The sequence below is a fragment of the Pseudovirgaria hyperparasitica genome (assembly GCF_010093815.1).
Source record: "Pseudovirgaria hyperparasitica strain CBS 121739 unplaced genomic scaffold EJ05scaffold_16, whole genome shotgun sequence".
NCBI lineage: Eukaryota > Fungi > Ascomycota > Dothideomycetes > Acrospermales > Acrospermaceae > Pseudovirgaria > Pseudovirgaria hyperparasitica.
The window spans coordinates 520,694-540,605 of record NW_022985564.1 but is presented as its reverse complement, the minus strand read 5'-3'; the positions used below and the strand labels follow the sequence as shown (position 1 = coordinate 540,605).

The window sequence follows — 19,912 nt, the reverse complement described above, 5'->3', positions numbered from 1 at the left end:
ATGAACATCCACATCACCGGCAATGTCATTGAACAACGTGTTTGTAAGCGATAAAGGACAGCCGAAGGTTTTGTGTGGTCGAGACCAATTTATAGACGATGATCAAGATGCCTATTCTGGCATCCCCAGTCAAACACTTCCAGGTTCCCTGTAGTTTCCCTTGGAACTGATCGACACTGCCACCACGTCATACCTAGATACAAAGCTTAATAAGTATCATCATTTCCTGTCTACGTCTTGTCCCTTATTCATAACCAGGACATGAGAATCAGATAGATTTGCTTCAATCCATCCATCAACATGTATTCATTCAGTATCTTCTTAACAGCAGCAACATTGGCATCAGCCCAGAGCAAAGGCTTTAACTATGGCAACCTCTTCACCAACGGCGCCCCGAAACAACAAGCCGATTTCGAAAATGAGTTCAACCTCGCAAAGAACCTCCCAAATGCCCCCGGCTTCAATAGTGCTCGACTCTTCACCATGATTCAAGGCGGCACGCCAAACACGCCTATATCCGCTATTCAAGCCGCCCTCAACACCGACACACAGCTTCTGCTCGGCCTCTGGGCATCCGCAGGCCCGGAGAGTTTCAACAATGAGCTAGCCGCGCTCTCAGCCGCCGTTCAGCAATACGGCACCGCATTCACAGACAAGGTCGTCGGCATCTCAGTAGGAAGCGAAGACCTGTACAGAAACTCACCCACCGGAATCGCCGCAAAATCGGGCCCGGGCGCCAACCCACAGGACCTCGTCAACTACATCGGCCAAGTGCGCAATCTCATCGCCGGCAACGCCCTCAACGGCAAGCCCGTCGGCCACGTCGACACCTGGAACGACTACGTCAACGGCTCCAACTCCGCCGTGATAGCTAATATCGACTTCCTCGGCGTGGATGCGTACCCCTACTATGAAAGCTCGAAATCAAACGCCATTGACAACTCCCACCAGCTCTTCGAAGACGCATTCAACGCCGTCAAGGGCGTTGCCCAGGGTAAGCCGGTCTGGATCACCGAGACGGGCTGGCCGGTCAGCGGGCCTCAATCTGGCGCCGCTGTCGCAAACGTGGACAACGCGAAACGCTACTGGGATGAGACGGCGTGCTCGCTCTTTGGAAACACGAACTTTTGGTACTTTACCGTGCAGGATGCCGTTCCTGGGACGCCGAGCCCGAGTTTTGGTATTGTGGGGAGTGGTGGGGGCGCGCCTTTGTTCGACTTGTCTTGTCCTGCCTAGATAGGACTACTTGTACTACTTCAGATAACTTGGTATTGCTGCGATTTGCATATCGGCGTTTCTGATTTGTAGACTATGAAGTGACTCGGACTCCAAGCCAAGCCGTCTTGCACGACGGAAGACGTCACATGTACTAGAATAGCATCATAAAAACCAGTATTGGGCATAAAATCCATTAGCAAGGGTCACCTTGCCAATAGTAAGACACCTATAGTTTCATACTACCTCTTTAATAACTCCGTGGTGCATGATCCTAGCATAGTGAACTAAGTCTATTGTAGTGCATCTGAGAACATTAAAGAACATGAATTTAGTAGGTGAATTGAACTCTAATATTAGATATCGATCTTAGTATTATTATGAAAAGTAGAAGTATGATTCTACTTGTAATTCTACTTATGTAACACTATTTATTTCGAAGGTGTTATAGTAGTGTTATATCTAAGAAAACGTTTAGTTACAGAGTTTGATGGTATAGATCACATAAATAGGAAGGAGATTATGGCCTACATGGTATGTAGATCTTACTCTTCTCACTATTACTATACTGGTAGAACTGGGAGGGTGTATGGCGCAAATGAAGTAAGTGAGTAATGGAAAAAGGGCGGAGGATTATGGCAAGTTTCGTTGCTGTACTATTTCACGGACGGAGGAACATAGGTCACACATTTGAACATGTTCACAGGTGGACATTCTATCATCTCCTTTCGAACTCCCGAATTTCTAACTTCATAGAATCGCGAATGCGCTGCAGTAGCTCACACTACTGTCCGAATACGTATCGACGAGACTGCTCCGCTCGTATCGAACGAATTTGAACTTCCCTTTGCCGCTACCCACCATTCCTTGCTTGTCCAGTGCTTCAATCGCTGCCATGATGACACCAATCGGATGTCTTCCGCACACTGTGTTGTTTGTCTCGTCAAGGATGTCTTGGAAGTTGTCATGGGACCCTGTTTCTACAGCGTCCATGCACCATTGGTCTACGAGCTTGATACTCTCATGTATGGGGAATGTCTTTGAGATCTGATCTCGGGGTCCCAGATTCTTTGGTGAACCACTTTCAGGGACGTAGTACGTGTATCGAAACCGCGAACCCCAGTGACAGAAGTCTGAGCTGATTACGAATATCGAGGTTGGATCGGCCAAGTAAGGGGCAAGAACCTCGCCAAAGCGTTTCTCGGTGGAAGAGGTGGTGGCTCCCACGAGTATTGGTATGAGAGGTGGGAAAGCAGCGGGATTGGAGAACTTCCTGCTGGATATGAGCCTTAGCTACAACAACATGTTAGGAAGCATACGTTGAGAGCATCTTGTAGATGTATGGTAGGTGCATTTCCAAGCTATGCTCTGCCTCGTCTTTAGACTGTGACATCTTCTCGAATGCACCAGTCTGCTCTAGTTCTTTCACGGTGGCTAGGTCAATCTTTAGATCTCCCAGCGGAGTCTCATATGTATCGCATCTTGAGAGGGCACAAGTCGTGAGATAATAGTGGTGAGAAGGACCAAGTAGGAAGACACGTTTACTACGTCAGTCAGCACCCACATAGAGCCAATATGTGACTATGGTCGCTACCCACACATTGGACAAGTCGAGTGACTTGTATGCCCATGCCGCCGCAGGCCCAGAGTAAGAGAAACCGGCGTGCCTACGAGGACATGAGCTCCAGCCATAGTTCGCACAGTCCAACCCAGGCCCTACGGTGCAATGATAGCTCTGGCCCCAGTCGATGGGATCTGCAATGAGCCTTCTGTTGACGAGTGAGCGCCGATACCTGACGTGGCCGTAGGCACCTGGTCAAGCCAGCCGCTCAGCTGGCGATCAAGCTGGGGTCCATTGTCCGTGTACCACGAGCCTGCGTGGGTTGCTTCACGAGATGGCATTGTAGTAGAAAGGTGTCCTGATTATAGAGTCTATGGGGAGGTAGGAAGAAGGGTGCATGCAGGACAGTGAAATGTATGGAGTGATAGCTGATAGCTATCCGTCGTGCTGCCCCGCGGACTCCCGGCCGCCCCGCATCAGGCTGAATGACGCCGCATATGGTGTATATTCCAGGATCTCGGCGCATATATAGGTCTATCCACACAACATTTTCCCGAGGTCCTTTTCGCAACTCGTCAAGTAATGCTTTGACGATCTCAAAGGATCATTGATATCATTATAGACAGTATGGTACACATTCCATAACGCCGGATCAGCCTATTGTGAAAAAAAAAAGCTCCGGAAGTTGGCTTGAGGTCATACTCGAAGCCAAATAAAGATCAAGTTGCGCGCTCCACTCCTCGCGCAATCGCGTCCTCTATCTGTTCACGCGTGGCCAAATCGAACCTTTCTCCATCGTAACAACCTAAACCTCCACGGGCCTCCTGGCCAGGCCAATACTCGTTGTATAGGTTTCTTCGAACGTATAACGCCATTTCACATCTTTCATTCATTGGAATGCAGTAGTTGGGGTCGCCTCTGCAGTGCGCGCAGCCGAGCTTGAACTCGCGTACGTCCCTGAAGAGCCACGCGAGACTCGAATCTTTGGCCTCCTGGTTACTTCGCTTGTACAGCTTTTCAAAGTGTGGAAACAGGTCACTTTGTTGTAAGCGACAGGCAAGTGGTGCGTCTTTCGTCATACAGCTCCGGCACAGTTTCATCCATACTTTCGCGACTTGATTCAGGTTTGCGTTGCCAGTATAGACAGGATGCGTTACAACTCGCGCCCCGGTGAATGACAGGTAGGTGCTCAGGCCTGGGACGAGATCTGCCATACCAGCGACTGCATCTTGGACATCGGCTTGCGATATTTCCTCGACGCGTGCGCGCAAGGATTCGGGATTGCGCTTCTCGTGGATTATGCTGTTTTCTGGGGACAATTGGGTTTCTCGAGATGACGCTGCCATCTTATATTTGAAAGTTTGACAGTCGAAGGTCCGTGGGTGTGTATCGCGGTCTGAAAGGAATCCTGCATGCTGGCTCTACTTCTTATATGTAAGCTTTTCCTCTAGGCACCCATAAGGCCATCCATTACAAGCTTACCTCTAGTCTGAGGCTGAGGGGCCCGCAGTGTGTGTTCATTGGCCAGTTAGGGCTCAAACAGGTAATTCAGCTGTCCGCTGTCGAACTTCCTACACTAAAACGATGACGGACAACGTCTTAGCGTACTCGAGCAGGCACCAACATTATGCGCAATTACACCTGGGAACAAAGAGAAGTATTTCAATTTAGATTGGGCTAATACTGTTCCAGCATTGCTAACCGCAACATGTGAAGACATATTATTCTCGTAGACAAGCCATCAATAGTTGTGTGTTACATGCTCCTCTACCAAGAGATTTCTTCATGAGTCATGATATCAATAAGTTTCGCACCTTCTCTCTCTCGTTGTGCAGAGTCGATCACCTCGAGCAACTTGGCAGCACTTTCTTTCGCAGTAGTAGCGGGCATGTCTATGCCAGCACCCTTCGCAGCCGCAACACCCATATCTGTCGATACAAATCTATAGAAAGGACTTTAGCAGTATATCGTTACATGATGATATAGATCACTCACCCAGGATGAACAGCGAAAGCTGTCAGAGATTCGTACGAGTGGTGTAGCGTTCTAGAGATGTAGGTTAGTCCGACTCATATCTCAGTCCACTTATGACTCCAAATTGACTTACGCAGTGAACCAGTCCTGAGCAGCTTTGGACATGCCGTAGGCGCTCGCATATTGGTAGAAACTCGCCGCCTGTCCGATAGAGCCGACACGACTCGAGATCGAAACCCATTTCGGAGCTTCCGACTTGGATAGTAGCCTATTCGCAGCCTGGAACAGCAAAACTGAGGCGACAGCGTTGACCTTGAAAGCCTGTATCAAATCCTCGGGATCGGCAAGGTCAAGAGGTGCTGGAGCGGGAGAGATGCCGGCATTAGAGACGACAATATCGATGTGCGCGATACCGGCAGCCTCCATGTCTTCGACCGCCCTCTTTGGGTCTGAGGTGGACGTACTTTCAATGCTGACGAGCAAGAGCCGCGAACCGGTAGCCACAGGAAGATTCTTGAGATCTTCTGTTCTTGGGGTGTCGGTTTTGCGCACACTGCCAATGACAGTATGGTTCGGACGCGAGAGATATGCTGCCACTATTGCGTGGCCAATGCCTGTGTGCATTTCTTGTGAGTATCTAACCCACAAATGATCCTTAGCCATATAGGACAGTCTATGTACCTCTACTAGCACCAGTGACGATTACAACTGTTGAAGAAGGCATGTTGTGAGTGTTTGTATCAAGATTTGTGCTTTTTGATTTGCTATGAATGTGTTTGAGAGATCAAGGATTGAGGGTAAAGCAAAGGGATCGCAAGTACTGCCATGCATGATAACCTTGGTAAGAGGGTTCATATAAAGACTCCAAGATTCACATCTGATTTCTAAGACAGCGTACTACATCGTCCACATGGTTCAGATGCATCATGCTCAGCGATTGAACTGCTTAGACACTGCAACATGGCAATTAATCATGAAGCAGGTTACGATATTTCATGTACCATCATTCTTGGCCAGATGCGTGTGAGCATGCTTATCCGCATTGCTTACTCCTAGTAGAGGTCGTGCTAGTACATAAGCGGCACGAAGTATAAGCTTGCTTGGCGTATTATGGCTTACATGCTTACCAATGCCTCATGACAAAACCTTGGGAGCCGACAAGATAGTGAGTGGGGGAAATTTTGAACTTACCTTTGTGGAGTAGAGATACGACTCGATGAATAACGTGGTCAAATCCATGATGGACCTTGAAGTAGACTTCGAGAAGAGTAAGCAACATCGCTTACGCTTTCTTAGCAATTTCAGTAGTACCACACTACGTTATGGCTCCAGAAAACAATCACGGCCATGATACTGAAGTCATTTCCTTGAGGAATGTCCGCCCGGCAGTCTCGTCTCGCCGCAGACTACAGAATAGAGAAGCTCAGCGCAGATATCGAGGTCTGTAATCGCTTCCATTGGTTGAACCACATCTTACTGACCCCTTACTGCGCAGAAAAGACTGGAAGGAGAAATCCGGTAGTGCAGCGTCCACGTACTGAAGCAGAACGTGACATAACACCAAATATTCGGTCTGAACGAGGCTCTAAAGTGCTTGCAAAGACCCGAACTGGGGATCAACGGACTTACCCCCAGGAGCGGATACAGGTTCCTTCTGCTGCTTCAACTCCTACTAGTACGCCTGAGTCTATCCCTCTCTCTGACACAGGGCCATCTATCAGGAATACCTGTTCAGCACTCGACAAATATAGAACGGCTCCTGATACCACCGGAGAATCAAATCGCTGGCAAAGTCCACAACCAAACCCTTAGATACTTATAACACCCCCTAGTCAACAGGTCAGTCCCCCTTACCGGCTCGGCAACGGAGTAGGGCATTCCGATCCGCATTCGACACATGATGCAGACACGGAAGGGTCTGAAACACGAGAGCCAACGGAGCCCGTCTTGCACTTGGCCGTCCGCACCGGGAAGACCGCTATAGTTGGTATGCTTATCAGCTATGACGCAGCGAAATGGAGCGATCGTGACAGGAACGGCGCTACGGCATTACATATCGCTACAGAGCTAGGAGACGAACGTATGGTTGCATGTCTACTGCAGTTCGGTGCTGATACCACCGTACGTGATGATCGGGGACAGGATGTTCTTTATACAGCAGTATCGGCTGGGCATACGAGTATTGTAAAGCTCATTCTGGATAGGCGTAGGGCTGGCTACGATGCTCCATTTGTGTATGAGCCTGACTAAGTCTGTTATATAGTAAGATGTAGCCTGAGCCTTGCAAGGCACTTAGGGACTTGGATAGCGTATTCTGGTACATAGTATATGGCGATATATCTAGACATAGCGTCACATGATGATGAAAGCTCACCGATCGTAATAGAATGGTCTCATTGAACGTCAGACATAGATACCTCGTGGGAGAGCCTAATACTCGTTCCCTATTAGGCTTAGTTTGTGACGCTAGTAAACGCGTTCTCAGAACGCGATCCATTACACCATCATTCCGCTCGCTGGACGATGGTGTAGTACGTCCAGGTCACGCTTCGCCATGGACAAAAACTTTGAAATCACTGACTCGACCGATTGGCTCGACACCCCTCTATCGTCCTTCTCAGTGCTCGAGACCGCCTTACGATGTCAAGTGTGCAAAGACTTCTTTGATACACCCATGATTACGTCCTGCTCGCATACATTCTGCTCACTTTGCATACGGCGCTGTCTCGCCTCAGACGGGAAGTGTCCAGCGTGTCGAGCGAGTGACGACGCAAGTAAGCTGCGGCGTAATTGGACTGTGCAAGAGGTCGTGGATGGTTTCAGCGGCGCAAGACCGCAGGCACTAGAACTGGCGAGGAAAGAGAGCGAAGAGAAAGAGGATCAGGGCAAGGGGAGAAGGAAGCTGAAGAGGAAGATTGTCGACACTGATCTAGAAGAGCATACTTCGCCAAGGCGGAGCCAAAGGACGACAAGAAGTCAGGCATCGAGAACTGAAGTGACACCAGCGCATGCGGAGGCCATCAGCATAGAGGACTCGGATGCTACTGCGGAGGAAAGTGAAGATGAACAACCGGAGCCAGATGATGGTCTGGTGCCTTGTCCCATGTGCAGCAAGCGTATGAAAGAGGAGTCCGTGTTCGTGCATCTAGACCGCTGTGAAGAGGAGCAAAAACAGGACAAGAAGCGAGCAGCGCAAGTAAGGTTCGTACACCCATGACCGTTGGTCGCACTACTACCAGTATTGATATAAGCAGATTGTCCGAAACACGCTCGGCGCATACACTCCCACAACATAACTCAACCGCCCCGCAACGCCTCCCACAACTCAACTACTCCATCCTCAAAGACATAGCCCTTCGGAAAAAGCTCCAAGAGCTCGGAATCCCAGCATGGGGCCCAAAACAACTCCTCGCTCGCCGTCACACCGAGTGGATAAACCTTTGGAACTCGAATTGCGATTCAAGTCGACCGCGTAAAAAGAGCGAGCTGCTGAGAGAGCTGGACCAATGGGAAAGGAGCCAAGGAGGACATACACGCGACTCCGCGATACCGAGTGTGATGCGGAAAGACTTTGATGGGAAAAGCTGGGCTCAAGATAACAGTGATCAGTTCCAGTCATTGATAGCGGCTGCTAGAGCTAAGCGAAACCAGAAGAAAGAAGGGCAAGAGAGCAAAGACACGAATGGCGATACCGAGATGCTCGAAACTAGGACGGGCCCACCTAATGCAGCGAACACAGAGACGGCCACAAATAGTGATGATTCCAAGATCGCCCATGACGCCGATGAAGCCGCCGTAGTATCGCGCGTGATACCCGACGTTCAAGCGCTCTCCAGTATCAGGAATAAGGTTCAGGCTGCCAATGACGGCGTGTTGGTACAAGAGACCCCTGAGGACGCTTCTACTCGAATACTTTCCCTCAACGGTAACTCAGATCAGTCACAGCAGATGACTTCGGTTCCATCGCTTCACCCAGGAAGTTCGGAGTCTCTGGGTATGTCCCCAGTCAAGAAGATACCTATGTTCGCTATCCCAGAGGAGCCAGTGAAGGATATCGAAACGGAACAGGCCGCTCAATAGCGGCTATGAAGTTGACGCACCTGGAAGTATGTCGGAGTGTGCATAGCAAGTCTTGTTCTGCATGTGGCTCAGTATGGTCCTCCATTAGCATTTAGCGTTACATGTCTTAGTATTGCAATATGATCACGACTTCTCTGTTGCTGTGAAAGGCTCGATGTAAGCACTTTTGCAACAGACATACTCAACAAGATTGTGACCAGCACTTGCAACACAGCTCATTTCCCTCTATGCAAGATACAAATGACACGCCAACGTTCTCTGAACTTTTGTTAGAACGCCGAAGAATGCTGTGAGATTACTATGAACTATTTTTGTGCGGCATTCCGCATCTTGCGTGCCGCTCGCTTCTCATGCCGATTCCTAGCGATGATATGTTGGACGCCCTTGTCTGCAGAACCGTTGACCTTAGCAGCGTTGTTGACCGGTGCAGGAGTCTTCGGTTTAAGCTTCTTGTTACCAGTATCAGGCTTGTCACCTCGTTTCCGCTTCAAGTCCTTTCGTTCCGCTTTCCGGTCCTTGATACTACCTTTCTTATCCTTGAAGCCGCCTTTCTGAACCTTGGCCTCCTCGTTGACAGGATTCTCGGTGTCGCCTTTATCCTGTCCGTCTGAGCGGTGCTTAGCTTCTCGCTCCTGGCGGCGATGTACGACCTGGGCATTCTCAATAGCGAATTCAACGATAAGTCTCTTCTTGCGGTCCTGAAATTCCGCGTTGCCTTTCTTCTTCGGCTCCTGTGTCTTGTAACCGACTTCGTGGCCATTGAGCCATCGCAGACCCATGAGGGCGTTCCGATGCGTGTAGTATTCAATGAAACCATAACCGCGACTCCTGCCAGCACCACTTCTCTCATCCACTTTGCCGCCCTTTTCGCCCTCGAAGACAACTTTAGCTTGTTTTACAACACCGACTGCGCGCTTCTTGCGTTCTTTCTCTGCTTTCTTCATCTCCTCGCCTCCTCTGCTCAACTCCTCACGGGAAATCGGCTCTCGAAGGCCGGCTTTGACATCGGTTGCAAATCCAACTACTGCCTCACGAGCAAGCGCCTTCAGAGCCTTCGAGTCGATACTCCTGGGTATATTTCGAACAGCAAGACGGACAAAACTAATGTTCAAAGATGGGTTTGTTTGTAACAAGGTCTTTCTTTGCTTTACACTAGCGTCTCGCATGGCGATTTCGGTTGGTGATAGTTTTTGATACAGCGTAGATTTTGTCGAGATTGTCCCCTCGTTCAAGAGGAACAGTCTCCTCTTGTCTTTGTCGCGCGTGAGTCGCTTGTCAGCACCTTCTGTTTGCAGACGCTTTGCATCTTTCTGACTAACGGCTTGAGACAGGTGTAAAACTCTGCCATCCATCGTGTAGTGACCTGAAGTATCATTTTCCACATTCTGCAGCACTGATTTGGTGGCAGAGGGTCGTGAAACTTGGACGTCAATTTTTTCTTTTGGTGCTCTCTTCAGGCACTGTTGTGCGTCTTCTTCCTTGTAGAAACAAACAAACCCAGTGCCTTTCGGAACTCCTAGGTTATGGTCGATTACGATCCTAGCGTACCGCACAGCACCAAAAGTTCGGAAATGATCCTCGAGCGATTCATCTGTTGCAGAAAAAGGAAGGTTGCGTACGAAGAGAGTAGTCATCGGAGGCTCAGTTTCTGAAGCTTCATCTTCATCGTCCTCGTCCATGTCCTCGCCATCCTCTGCGAGGTTATCAATATCGGACAAAGAATTCTCCATGTCGTCGTCGACATCTTCGTCGATGACTGTGCCTTTCACATCGCTGCTGTCTGCTTCATCTTCATTCTGGTTGTTATCGTCATTGTCCTCCTCATCATCCTCGTCGTCGTCCTCAGCTTCGGTGTTGTGTTGCAGGTTCTGCCACGTTGATTTATCCACTGCCCAATCGACAGCCAAAGTACGCCCATCAACTTCCTTCCCCGAGAGTTTCTCAATTGCTGTCTGAGCATTCTTTCTCTTCTTCATGACCACGATGCCAAACCCCCTCAACTGATCTGTGCCTGGCTTTTTAGGAAGTATAGGTTCGTGCATAGCGCCATATGGCTGGAACAGTTTCTGTAGCTGTGCAGGGGTTTTGATACTCCATGGTAGATTTCGTATAATTAATCGTGGCGCGTTGTCTACCTTTGCAGGCTCTTTCGCAACAGCGACCCCGCTGGCCGGCCGGCTTGCATTCGGCGGCCCTTTCTCTTTACGCTGACGAGGCTCTGATACGTCTATTCTGATCTTTTTCCCATGTAATATATGGTCCTTGAATTCTTCCTTGGCTCTTTGCGCATCTTCTGCATCAGCGAAGGTAACGAAACCATAGCCACGGCACAATTGGGATGTGGGATCGACCACGGCGGTAGCATGCTTCAATGGAAATGATTGTGAGAAGAGCTCTGTGAGATCATCCGTAGTCGTCTCTGGCGCCAGACCTTTCACGAACAGTGACCTTCTTGGCTTTTCGACCTTCGCTTCGCCATTGGTAATGGGAGCATCACTCTCGGGAGCAATTTCTTTGGTGGGAGGAACAGCCACTCCGCCGTCCGAAAGCTTGAGTTTCTTACGATGAGGAGACATTATAAGACTTGGAGTGGTATGGAACACTATACGGCGATATGGCACAAGGAAAATGCAGCAAGTATTAGTCGCAATTTTCAATGTAAACGAGCTCCACCGAAATAACTTTTTATCTTGGCTGGCGCCTGAACGTTAAGGCGTGAAGATGCATTGGCTAGCTGTATTTAGACTAGATTCTGAAGCCCTCCATCCCATGCAAGCCTTGCAAGGCCCATATCCATCACAGCGACTTGAACTCCAACATCCATGGTCATAGCCTTGTGCCTGCCTTCGTCGACATGAACATCATGCTCAACGGAGTGCACGATATTGATGAGTGAAGATTTCACAAGTATACTGACTCCTAAGTTAAGGATGGCTGCCTAGGCCCAAGCCCCCACTGACACAAGCTTCAGCTGGCTTCTCATTAGACATTGATGCCTGCTGATTATTAAAAGAGGTAGGCCAAGTCGAGTTTCCTGATGCTATATCTTGAAGCACGCACCCTCTTTTCTGCATATCACCATTCTTCCAACTCTTTCTCACTCACGAATCTAAAATGGAGTCCTCGGGCTTTACGGATCGCCAAAAGCGCATCATCGGCGCTCTTCTCGGTGTCCATGCTGGAGACTCGCTTGGCGCAACTCTCGAATTCGTACGTTGGGAAGAAACTAAAGCGTTATTTCCCACTGGTCTCACCAGCATCATTGGTGGCGGTCATTTCGAGTGGGAGCCAGGTCATGCTACGGATGACACTGACCTAACAAGAGCAGTCCTACTCGCGTATTCCAAAAGGTCTACAGAGCGGAAATCCTACGTGGATGTTCTTGAAGCTGCTGCAGATAATATGCTCGACTGGGCAACAGGGCGTTGGCCTGGTCGCCAGCCAGGGTCCTCCCCGAAAGACATTGGTGGTGCCACATTCGTGGGACTCACGAGGTATCGACAAAGCATTGCGAGTGGTAGGAAAGATCCGCGAGGTTGTGGTTCAGGACAAGGCAGTGCAGGAAATGGCTCACTGATGCGCTGCATCCCCACCGCGCTCTTCGCCGCAAATGAGGAGGAACGTCTCCAACACTCGATCGATATATCAGCAGTTACACACGACGACATAAGGTGTACGATTGCATGTGCTGCATACAACACCATCGTCGCTCAGCTGATAGATGGTCAATCTCCTGCGACGGCAGTTGGTGAAGGAAAGGCTTGCGCCACAGTCCTGGCAGTGAAAACTACATCGAACAAAACCCACTTGAGACCCAACGCAGATGCTGTGGTGCGAGCCATCGAATTAGGGGAAAAGCTGAAACCTACAGAACTTGTTGAAGATGGTCCGGGCATATTGCCTGGCCGAGGCCGCGGCTTTGTGCTGGAGTCTCTGACATTGGCAATCGCAGCAGTATTGGACGATCGGCCTTTCAAGGAAGTCATTTGTGATATCGTAATGCTTGGTGCCGACTCAGATACAAACGCTGCCATCGCTGGGGGACTTCTGGGAGCCAGAGACGGCATCGACGCTATCCCTAAGGACTGGAGAGACGTATTACAGTTCGGTGAAGAATTCACTAGCATCGCCCTAGCGCTATCTTGACTCCGAAACGGATTGCAGCTTAGATTACTAGCTTTATTTGTCCAATGTAAACACTTTGCAATATGACAAACGATTCACAACACAAACTATTCCGCAAAATTTCGTCCTCTGCTGAACAGGCTCATGTTGAGGGTCGTAAGGGAAAGCGTCTATGGTGCAGTGATACTCGCACTTTCCAGGGCCAGGCTAACACAAGGTCTCCGACAACTCAAGAGATAGATAGCTACATAAATGTAGATATTTTGGTAGGTCGTAGCTATGATCACCAAACATGGCTTTCTTCACCCAGAATTACAGGACTGACGAGATCTGGCAGGTACGCAAACACGCAACTTCACAGAAACCTTGTGTAGACAACACTGTGGCATACATCACGAAAGTGTTTCACTTTACATAGCGTTCTTTGCTACTGCCGCCAGCTCAATTCTAACCGCTCTACTCTGCCATACCAAATATGCATCACATCTTCATGATCTCAAAGCCGAAAGTGCCGTTGCCGTACATATGGAGTCCACACAGCCTCGACAGTCTCCTATACCCGTCGACACTCTCGAACCAGAACGGACGCTCATTAGGCGCTTTATTAGCCCAGGAGATCGCTGCGCAAATGGCTGTCCTCGAAGTGAATATGCTGTAACCTACTTTACATGCCCAAAGACCTCTTGGATAGACGTCGAGACCGTTCGCGAGCTGGCGATTAAGATTGTCGGAGACGCGAATCTGATAGACGCCAGGCCGTATTCCATCGTCCCTTCCGGCATCCAGTTATGGTGTGATGGGCAACTCAAATATGCGGAGCGGCTGTTAGATGAGGATCTTGAGAGTGAATGGTCGTCAGAGTACTCCTCGAATGGTTCTGCAGAGGAAAGGTCCTTGCAGGAGTGTGAGGATAGGAATAGGGAGAGGGCTATAGCTGAGGACTTGGATATGGAAAATTGTGTGGAGGAAGGGGAGAAGGAGAAAGACGAAATAGAAGCGATAACAGGAGAAACAGGAGTTCATGGAGATGGTAAGGAAGAGGAAGAAGACGAAAATGAAAATGAAAGTGAACATGATCCAGATACAGACGATGAAGACGTTGAAGAAGTTGGCGGAGAAGACTACGATCCAGTCGCTTCATACAACGGCGATAACGGCCGACCAGATCCGAATATCTCACATGTTGTCGAACCCGACTCATCTGAAGACGAGTATCTCACCGACGCGTCAGACTCACGTTCAGATAGAACAATCACACCCTCGCCACCTTTAACTGGTATCATGCGTCTCGGCATGCCCGATGGAGTTGGCCTCCCAGATCCTATGACCGACTACTATGGTCTGCCACACCGTCCTGGACGAGTCCCAATCAGATACCGATATCACCCAGCAGAAGAGTTTCCTGGACTGCTAAATACCCGGAACGATGTACTAGAATTCGTGCCACATTTGATGAAAACTTACAACGATCGTACGCTACAAATTGTAGGGTTGAATGTCACTCACTTTAAGGTGTTCAACCGAAATGATCTCGTCACCATGCATACTTATGTACGTCAAGGCTGCAGAGACGGTGGTGACGGTATCCGAGGAATGAAGTACTATATACGCCAAGTACGCATGGAGACGGTGTATGAATACGTGAGGAACAATCCTGATCAACGATGGAAGTATGGAGGGGCACCGAGAAGGGATTTCTGGGACGCCTCTATTCTGGAGAATTGAATCTAGAATGCTGTGAAGGCTTATTGTGTCAAGTAGCCTGGAACATATCATCGAATTGTGTCGAGATAGCTCCAGAAGCCAGTTTCCGGTACTATAATAGCCAGCATATATTTTCAATCCATCACTTTGTTTCCTTTGTCAAAAGCTCCTCCGCCTCCTTATTTCGTGTACCCATGCTACCAGAACGTTCTGCGGCTTCGACTGGCTTACCAGCTTCGATTGGCGAGACTGATGGGCCGGTTGCTGCTGCTTTTTTCAGTCTCTCTGAGTCATCTGCTCGTGTGTCCTTTGCCTTCGTATCCTCGTCCTCGCTGTCGCCAAGGCTGAAAGGATCATGGTCGTCCCCTTCCGGATTGGGGGCGACAGATGTGAGAGGTTGCCATTTCTTCTTGTTGCCACCAGGCGATGGCTGTCTATTACCCATACGCTTCACATCGAAAGCTTCGACCTCATCAACAGGCCCCGATTGTGGCGGTGCAGGTGTAGGCTTAAAGAGATCAGGATTGGCATGAGGACGGCCAGGCCGGGGAGGCTGAGCTGGGGCTACGATTAATTAGCTAATTAAGGCGAACAGAAAGCTAAAAAAAATCTTACGATCGTTGTCCTGCATGCGTAAAGTCGTGAAGTCGTCGCTAATGATCTGAGGATCAGCGTCATATCGATCGCGGTCGCCGCTTTGTCGAGCTCGACGCTCAGCGTCCCTTTGAATACCATACAGCTGGTCGGATTGCGACGCGCCAAAATTTTGGCGTTGTGATGGACGCCCATCATACTCATCCTCGTCTTCGCCATCGATCTTCTTTTTAAAGTCCGTTATCCACTTGTTGACGTTCTTTTGGGTCTCAAGGAACCCCTTTCTGATGTTTTCGCCGATCTCGGGAAGGTCATCTTCATTCCGTCAGCGAGGCCATGATGAAACAAAATTTATGCCTACCGTCAAAAAAGCTCCGCTCTCGATCTTCTGGCTCTTGTCTCTGTGATCTAGCGTACGGTTGAGGGGCGCCTCTTGAGCGGGAACCTTGACCTTGGGCTTGATAATGTTCGGCTAGCTGACGTGCTAAACGTTCGTCTTCTTCTAGTTGCTTTTGTGCCGCGGTCGGACGTGGTGGTTGTTGGGGTGGTGCTTCTTCCTTGTAGTTTGGATCGCTCATGCCTGAAATGTTAGTTACACGTCGAAGGTTCGTATTTCCCGTCACAGACCAAGAAGAGCTTCGAAGGCGGGTTCCATTCTTCCACCACTCGCGTGCAAGACAGCCCTGACGACTTGGGCATCGACACTTGGGAAAGCTTCAATAAGAGTCGCTTCCGCCTGAGCTTTTGGACTCATCGGCCGTGGAGGCTTCGGTGGAGCAGCCTCTTCCTTAGCAGGAGGAACCGGAGCTGCAGGTGTCGCTGGCACTGAAGCATCTGGCGCATCATCATCGAAGTCAAGCTCCGCTCTGGTAGTTGGCGATTCAGCTCCACTCGTCTTCTGTGGCCGTCAGTCAGCCAACGGGGAGCTCAGGAGGGGCAACAGGGCTGCAATGCTTACAGGCTTCTCCATAGGTTTTTGGGCCATGTTGTACTTTCTAGACAGGACTGATGGATTCGTTGCTAAGCTGAGGAAATATGAGGAAGACGTAGGTGGGGGCACGTAGAAGACTGTAGAAAGCATGTACTGGGTTGTTGTTGTGAAGCTTTCAATCGTGCACCTCGCTTTGACTTTGACCTTTGAGTGGCTTAGACTGCGGGTCCACGCAGTCTTTCGTCATGGTCTATTCTATTCATGGATGGGTAGCCTGAGGCAGCACGCGTAAAAACTAGGCCTAAAACAACCAAGCACATCGATCTCCAACGGGTCTTCCAATGTGTTTTCATCACCTTTCCCAAAGAGTCGATCATCATATAATTTTCCAAAGGCCTAGCAGTATTGCTGATCAAGAAGACCATGCTTGATCGTGATACAAGCATATGCCATTGCACATCGTCATGACCGAACCTGAGATTGGCTCGTCTTTCATCCCCGCTCTTTTCAAGCCATCAGCTTTACTACCAATCGCCCAGCATAGAGATGTACTGTTGTATTTAATAGAGACGTTTCCTGTGACAGTAGTCGTTGGTCATACAGGTAGTGGAAAAACAACACAAATACCTCAATATCTACATCAAGCAGGATGGACTACAAATGGGAAACAGATCGCTGTCACTCAGGTGGGTAAGTCGCCTAAAATTTTATGCACTTGTAGCTCAATTTGACATGATGCATAGCCTCGGAGGGTAGCTGCAACGTCGGTTGCTATTCGTGTGGCTGAAGAGATGCGATGCGAACTTGGTCACGATGTACCGCCTAGTCCCAATAAATGCTCTGATACACAAATTGACCGACAACTTAGGTGGGTTATTCGATTCGCTTTGAGGATATGACATCCCAATCGACACGCATCAAGTTTCTGACCGATGGGATGCTACTCCGGGAGGCTCTTGTTGACCCTCTTCTCACCAAATATTCTGTTATTATGGTCGACGAAGCTCACGAGCGATCTCTCAGCTCAGATATGCTTCTTGGGATTCTGAAGAAGATTCGCAAGAAGAGACTAGACCTACGACTGATCATTAGTAGCGCAACCTTGGATGCTGAAAGCTTCTTGAACTTCTTCACGAATGACCTCCCTGTCACTGCAGCGGCAATGGTACCCGCGGCGGGGGCTGTGCCAGGTGGTGACTTGGGTAAAATAATCAGTCTCGAGGGCAAAAGTTATCAGGTTGATGTACAATACCTCGAGGAACCCTCGGAAGACTACGTTGAGACTGCGGTGCAGACAATCTATGACATACACAAGAACGAAAGTGAAGGTGATATTCTAGTTTTCCTTACAGGGAGAGAGGAAATCGAAAGAGTTGTCCAGAAGGTCGCTGAATACGCCGACACATTGAATCCAAACGCACCAGGATTATTACCTTGTCCTTTTTATGCTGGACTTCCGACTGATCAACAAATGTACGTCTTTGAGCCTACCCCTGACAATACCCGCAAAGTCATTGTGGCAACCAACATCGCGGAAGCCTCTGTGACCATCCCTGGTATCGCATACGTCATTGACTGTGGTTTCGTGAAACTGCGTGCTTATAACCCTACGACCGGTATTGACACACTCACTGCCACATCTATATCGAAAGCATCTGCCACCCAGCGTGCTGGTCGCGCCGGGCGCACTAAACCAGGAAAATGCTTCCGTCTATATACTGAAGCGTCCTACAACACCTTACCCGAGGCGACAGTCCCAGAGATCCAGCGCTCGAACCTCGCGCCCATAGTACTCCAGCTTAAAGCCCTAGGCATTGATAACATCGTTCGCTTCGATTTTATCACACCCCCACCTGCCGAGCTCATGTTGCGAGCATTTGAGCTGCTATACTCTCTGGGTGCTGTCGATGACTATGCAAAACTCACACGTCCTCTTGGCATGCGTATGGCTGAGCTCGCCGTCGAGCCCATGCTGGGCAAGGCTCTACTCTCAGCACCAGATTTCGGCGTGCTCAGTGAGATGCTCACTATTGCCGCGATGCTTAATCTACAAGGCGGGTGCTGGTTCTGGCATGAGGGTGAGAAAAAAGCGCATGAAACGGCACGGCGCAAATTTGCTGCGGACGAAGGTGATCATATCACGTTACTGAATGTGTACCATGCTTTCATTACCAAGGGAAAGAAGGATGCAAAATGGTGCCGGGACAACTACTTAAACTTCAAGGCGATGAGCCGTGCCGTGAGCGTCAGGAACCAATTGAGGAAGTATCTAGAGAAATTTGGAATCAATGTACAGGAGAGCCTTGGGCCTGAGGTTCTGACTGCAGGTGGCATTGGCAAGCCAGAAAAAATCCGGCGATGTCTGACCGCTGGCTACTTTGCCCAGTCAGCAAGAATGCAGCCGGACGGAACGTTCAGAACGGTTGACGGCGAGACGGTGCTGTATGCTCACCCAACGTCGTTGATGTTTGTGAGTGATCCTATTGATGCGCACTCATAATCTAATACTGATCTCTATCTAGAATCGTAAAGCCGACTGGGTCATCTTTCATGAGATCATGGAGACTGGTAGTAAGGTATATATTAGGGATGTCACGAAGATTGAAAAGAGCTGGTTAACAGAATATGCACCAGAATACTATCAGATAGAGAAAGCTCGGCAAATAATATAAGAACTCGAGTGGTATAATCTAAGCGTCTTCATGTATGTTGGCCCATCACGTTAGAGACCAATCTGCGGCTCTACGTACGCTCATGCATAGTCCATACACTACTTTAGTGCATCAATAAACAATTGCCTCATCTCCCGCAGAAAAGGTGCAAGCATTCTCCCACTCGACAATCTGTCCAGTGCACCTTCAACTGCTTCCTGCTCCAACTTCGGCCGATGTTGGATAATTCGATATTCCCGACTTCCAGTATCTAGCTCGAACCAGGCCTCAATACTGGGATCTTTTTCGTTTACACAAGTATACGTGAATTTGAGATGATCGCTATAACCCGCACCCTCAATCCGCAACCCCAGATGCGTCTCCCAGAAGTCCAGTTCCGGCTCGTTGTACCGCGACTCGCGCTCAAGATGCTTCTTGTGCGCAGCCTGTGCTTCACGTCGAGAACTGATCTGTGTCTGAATCTCGACAATCTGAGACTTCAGTGCGTCGCGAGCTGCGAGGCGTTCATCTCGTTGCGCTGTGAGCGCCGCGATAGCATGATTCATCTCATCGGTCTCCTGCGATTCTTTGGCAAGAGTTTGCGCATGGGTTGTTTGTTTGAGTGTGAGAATTTCGATGTCGCGTTTCTTCATGCGCTGGTCCTCTAGTTTTGAGTCAGTCGAAGCTGGATGGTATTACTGCCTGGCGGAGAACATACCTTGAAGTTCAGAGACGTTCATGCGGAATTTATTTCGTTCCTCGAGGACACGCTTGCGACCCAGCTCGATGAACGCGTCGAAGCGTTGTGTAAAACGCTGCATACGGTCTCGCAGGTCTTCGAAGCCAAATTGCACGCTCGGGAGGCTATCGGCCGTCGAGATTGCGTCTGCTCTATCGAAAGGTGGGCGAAGGGTGTTCGCACCCATTGATGAATCGAACGCAACAGCAGCCATAGTGGAATTTTGCTATTGATTGAAGGATTCGTCTTGCTGCCAAATGTAAGGATTGTCGAGAATGCAAGTCAACATAACGCCGAGTGATTGACGTTGTTGCTGTTGTTGTTGTTTATGTGGTCCG

At 49.4% G+C, this 19,912-nt stretch overlaps 12 protein-coding genes across 12 annotated transcripts; 6 read left to right on the top strand and 6 right to left on the bottom strand.

The window, feature by feature from the left end:
• Window positions 1-119: 119 nt before the first annotated feature.
• EJ05DRAFT_143931 (GPI-anchored cell wall beta-1,3-endoglucanase EglC) lies at window positions 120-1,246 on the top strand. Its single transcript, XM_033739261.1, has one exon. The coding sequence runs from the start codon at window positions 301-303 to the stop codon at window positions 1,234-1,236; it is 936 nt and encodes a 311-aa protein (XP_033596973.1). The 5' UTR covers window positions 120-300; the 3' UTR covers window positions 1,237-1,246.
• A 615-nt stretch (window positions 1,247-1,861) lies between these two features.
• Window positions 1,862-3,117, bottom strand: EJ05DRAFT_533203 (UPF0103-domain-containing protein; the record flags this gene model as incomplete). The annotated part of the gene is made up of 4 exons (XM_033749115.1): window positions 1,862-2,488; window positions 2,535-2,759; window positions 2,814-2,882; window positions 2,936-3,117. The coding sequence occupies 4 exons, from the start codon at window positions 3,115-3,117 to the stop codon at window positions 1,966-1,968; spliced, it is 999 nt and encodes a 332-aa protein (XP_033596972.1). The 3' UTR covers window positions 1,862-1,965.
• Window positions 3,118-3,285: 168 nt separating this feature from the next.
• EJ05DRAFT_479496 (uncharacterized protein) lies at window positions 3,286-4,190 on the bottom strand. The gene has a single exon (XM_033744682.1). It carries the CDS (start codon window positions 4,120-4,122, stop codon window positions 3,496-3,498), a length of 627 nt encoding a protein of 208 aa, XP_033596971.1. The 5' UTR covers window positions 4,123-4,190; the 3' UTR covers window positions 3,286-3,495.
• A 239-nt stretch (window positions 4,191-4,429) lies between these two features.
• Window positions 4,430-5,544, bottom strand: EJ05DRAFT_479495 (NAD(P)-binding protein). The gene is made up of 4 exons (XM_033744681.1): window positions 5,432-5,544; window positions 4,884-5,364; window positions 4,772-4,822; window positions 4,430-4,718 (listed from the first exon to the last, which is right to left on the bottom strand). Exons 1-4 carry the CDS (start codon window positions 5,472-5,474, stop codon window positions 4,544-4,546), a joined length of 750 nt encoding a protein of 249 aa, XP_033596970.1. The 5' UTR covers window positions 5,475-5,544; the 3' UTR covers window positions 4,430-4,543.
• Window positions 5,545-6,072: 528 nt separating this feature from the next.
• On the top strand, window positions 6,073-7,000 carry EJ05DRAFT_504053 (ankyrin; the record flags this gene model as incomplete). Its single annotated transcript, XM_033747507.1, has 3 exons — window positions 6,073-6,190; window positions 6,246-6,435; window positions 6,583-7,000. The coding sequence occupies 3 exons, from the start codon at window positions 6,073-6,075 to the stop codon at window positions 6,998-7,000; spliced, it is 726 nt and encodes a 241-aa protein (XP_033596969.1).
• A 253-nt stretch (window positions 7,001-7,253) lies between these two features.
• EJ05DRAFT_479494 (DNA repair protein rad18) lies at window positions 7,254-9,247 on the top strand. The gene is made up of 2 exons (XM_033744680.1): window positions 7,254-7,951; window positions 8,005-9,247. The coding sequence occupies exons 1-2, from the start codon at window positions 7,305-7,307 to the stop codon at window positions 8,828-8,830; spliced, it is 1,473 nt and encodes a 490-aa protein (XP_033596968.1). The 5' UTR covers window positions 7,254-7,304; the 3' UTR covers window positions 8,831-9,247.
• Window positions 8,888-11,517, bottom strand: EJ05DRAFT_479493 (RNA-binding domain-containing protein). Its single transcript, XM_033744679.1, has one exon. The coding sequence runs from the start codon at window positions 11,404-11,406 to the stop codon at window positions 9,136-9,138; it is 2,271 nt and encodes a 756-aa protein (XP_033596967.1). The 5' UTR covers window positions 11,407-11,517; the 3' UTR covers window positions 8,888-9,135.
• Window positions 11,518-11,641: 124 nt separating this feature from the next.
• EJ05DRAFT_513987 (ADP-ribosylglycohydrolase) lies at window positions 11,642-13,064 on the top strand. The gene has a single exon (XM_033748489.1). It carries the CDS (start codon window positions 11,945-11,947, stop codon window positions 12,974-12,976), a length of 1,032 nt encoding a protein of 343 aa, XP_033596966.1. The 5' UTR covers window positions 11,642-11,944; the 3' UTR covers window positions 12,977-13,064.
• A 183-nt stretch (window positions 13,065-13,247) lies between these two features.
• EJ05DRAFT_513986 (uncharacterized protein) lies at window positions 13,248-14,680 on the top strand (the record flags this gene model as incomplete). The annotated part of the gene is made up of 2 exons (XM_033748488.1): window positions 13,248-13,323; window positions 13,374-14,680. 2 exons carry the CDS (start codon window positions 13,248-13,250, stop codon window positions 14,678-14,680), a joined length of 1,383 nt encoding a protein of 460 aa, XP_033596965.1.
• A 60-nt stretch (window positions 14,681-14,740) lies between these two features.
• EJ05DRAFT_143672 (uncharacterized protein) lies at window positions 14,741-16,402 on the bottom strand. Its single transcript, XM_033739260.1, has 5 exons — window positions 16,212-16,402; window positions 15,881-16,119; window positions 15,615-15,833; window positions 15,275-15,568; window positions 14,741-15,223 (listed from the first exon to the last, which is right to left on the bottom strand). Exons 2-5 carry the CDS (start codon window positions 16,005-16,007, stop codon window positions 14,802-14,804), a joined length of 1,062 nt encoding a protein of 353 aa, XP_033596964.1. The 5' UTR covers window positions 16,008-16,119; window positions 16,212-16,402; the 3' UTR covers window positions 14,741-14,801.
• Window positions 16,403-16,648: 246 nt separating this feature from the next.
• EJ05DRAFT_468958 (ATP dependent RNA helicase) lies at window positions 16,649-18,991 on the top strand (the record flags this gene model as incomplete). The annotated part of the gene is made up of 4 exons (XM_033742892.1): window positions 16,649-16,870; window positions 16,928-16,999; window positions 17,053-18,654; window positions 18,707-18,991. The coding sequence occupies 4 exons, from the start codon at window positions 16,649-16,651 to the stop codon at window positions 18,854-18,856; spliced, it is 2,046 nt and encodes a 681-aa protein (XP_033596963.1). The 3' UTR covers window positions 18,857-18,991.
• EJ05DRAFT_541103 (uncharacterized protein) lies at window positions 18,822-19,887 on the bottom strand. Its single transcript, XM_033749642.1, has 2 exons — window positions 19,554-19,887; window positions 18,822-19,499 (listed from the first exon to the last, which is right to left on the bottom strand). Exons 1-2 carry the CDS (start codon window positions 19,786-19,788, stop codon window positions 18,955-18,957), a joined length of 780 nt encoding a protein of 259 aa, XP_033596962.1. The 5' UTR covers window positions 19,789-19,887; the 3' UTR covers window positions 18,822-18,954.
• Window positions 19,888-19,912: the final 25 nt, after the last annotated feature.

Excerpts from the sequence above, each read along its gene's own strand:
- EJ05DRAFT_143931 (XM_033739261.1), top strand. The coding sequence starts at position 301 with ATGTATTCATTCAGTATCTTCTTAACAGCAGCAACATTGGCATCAGCC.
- EJ05DRAFT_479496 (XM_033744682.1), bottom strand. The coding sequence starts at position 4,122 with ATGGCAGCGTCATCTCGAGAAACCCAATTGTCCCCAGAAAACAGCATA.
- EJ05DRAFT_479495 (XM_033744681.1), bottom strand. The coding sequence starts at position 5,474 with ATGCCTTCTTCAACAGTTGTAATCGTCACTGGTGCTAGTAGAG. Across the intron at positions 4,823-4,883 it reads GCTCAGGACTGGTTCACTGC|AACGCTACACCACTCGTACG; the intron begins GTAAGTCAATTT and ends CTACATCTCTAG. Across the intron at positions 4,719-4,771 it reads GCTTTCGCTGTTCATCCTGG|ATTTGTATCGACAGATATGG; the intron begins GTGAGTGATCTA and ends TCCTTTCTATAG.
- EJ05DRAFT_479494 (XM_033744680.1), top strand. The coding sequence starts at position 7,305 with ATGGACAAAAACTTTGAAATCACTGACTCGACCGATTGGCTCGACACC. Across the intron at positions 7,952-8,004 it reads AAGCGAGCAGCGCAAGTAAG|ATTGTCCGAAACACGCTCGG; the intron begins GTTCGTACACCC and ends TGATATAAGCAG.
- EJ05DRAFT_479493 (XM_033744679.1), bottom strand. The coding sequence starts at position 11,406 with ATGTCTCCTCATCGTAAGAAACTCAAGCTTTCGGACGGCGGAGTGGCT.
- EJ05DRAFT_513987 (XM_033748489.1), top strand. The coding sequence starts at position 11,945 with ATGGAGTCCTCGGGCTTTACGGATCGCCAAAAGCGCATCATCGGCGCT.
- EJ05DRAFT_143672 (XM_033739260.1), bottom strand. The coding sequence starts at position 16,007 with ATGAGTCCAAAAGCTCAGGCGGAAGCGACTCTTATTGAAGCTTTCCCA. Across the intron at positions 15,834-15,880 it reads CGCCTTCGAAGCTCTTCTTG|GCATGAGCGATCCAAACTAC; the intron begins GTCTGTGACGGG and ends CTAACATTTCAG. Across the intron at positions 15,224-15,274 it reads ACGCATGCAGGACAACGATC|CCCCAGCTCAGCCTCCCCGG; the intron begins GTAAGATTTTTT and ends AATTAATCGTAG.
- EJ05DRAFT_541103 (XM_033749642.1), bottom strand. The coding sequence starts at position 19,788 with ATGGCTGCTGTTGCGTTCGATTCATCAATGGGTGCGAACACCCTTCGC. Across the intron at positions 19,500-19,553 it reads GAACGTCTCTGAACTTCAAG|AGGACCAGCGCATGAAGAAA; the intron begins GTATGTTCTCCG and ends ACTCAAAACTAG.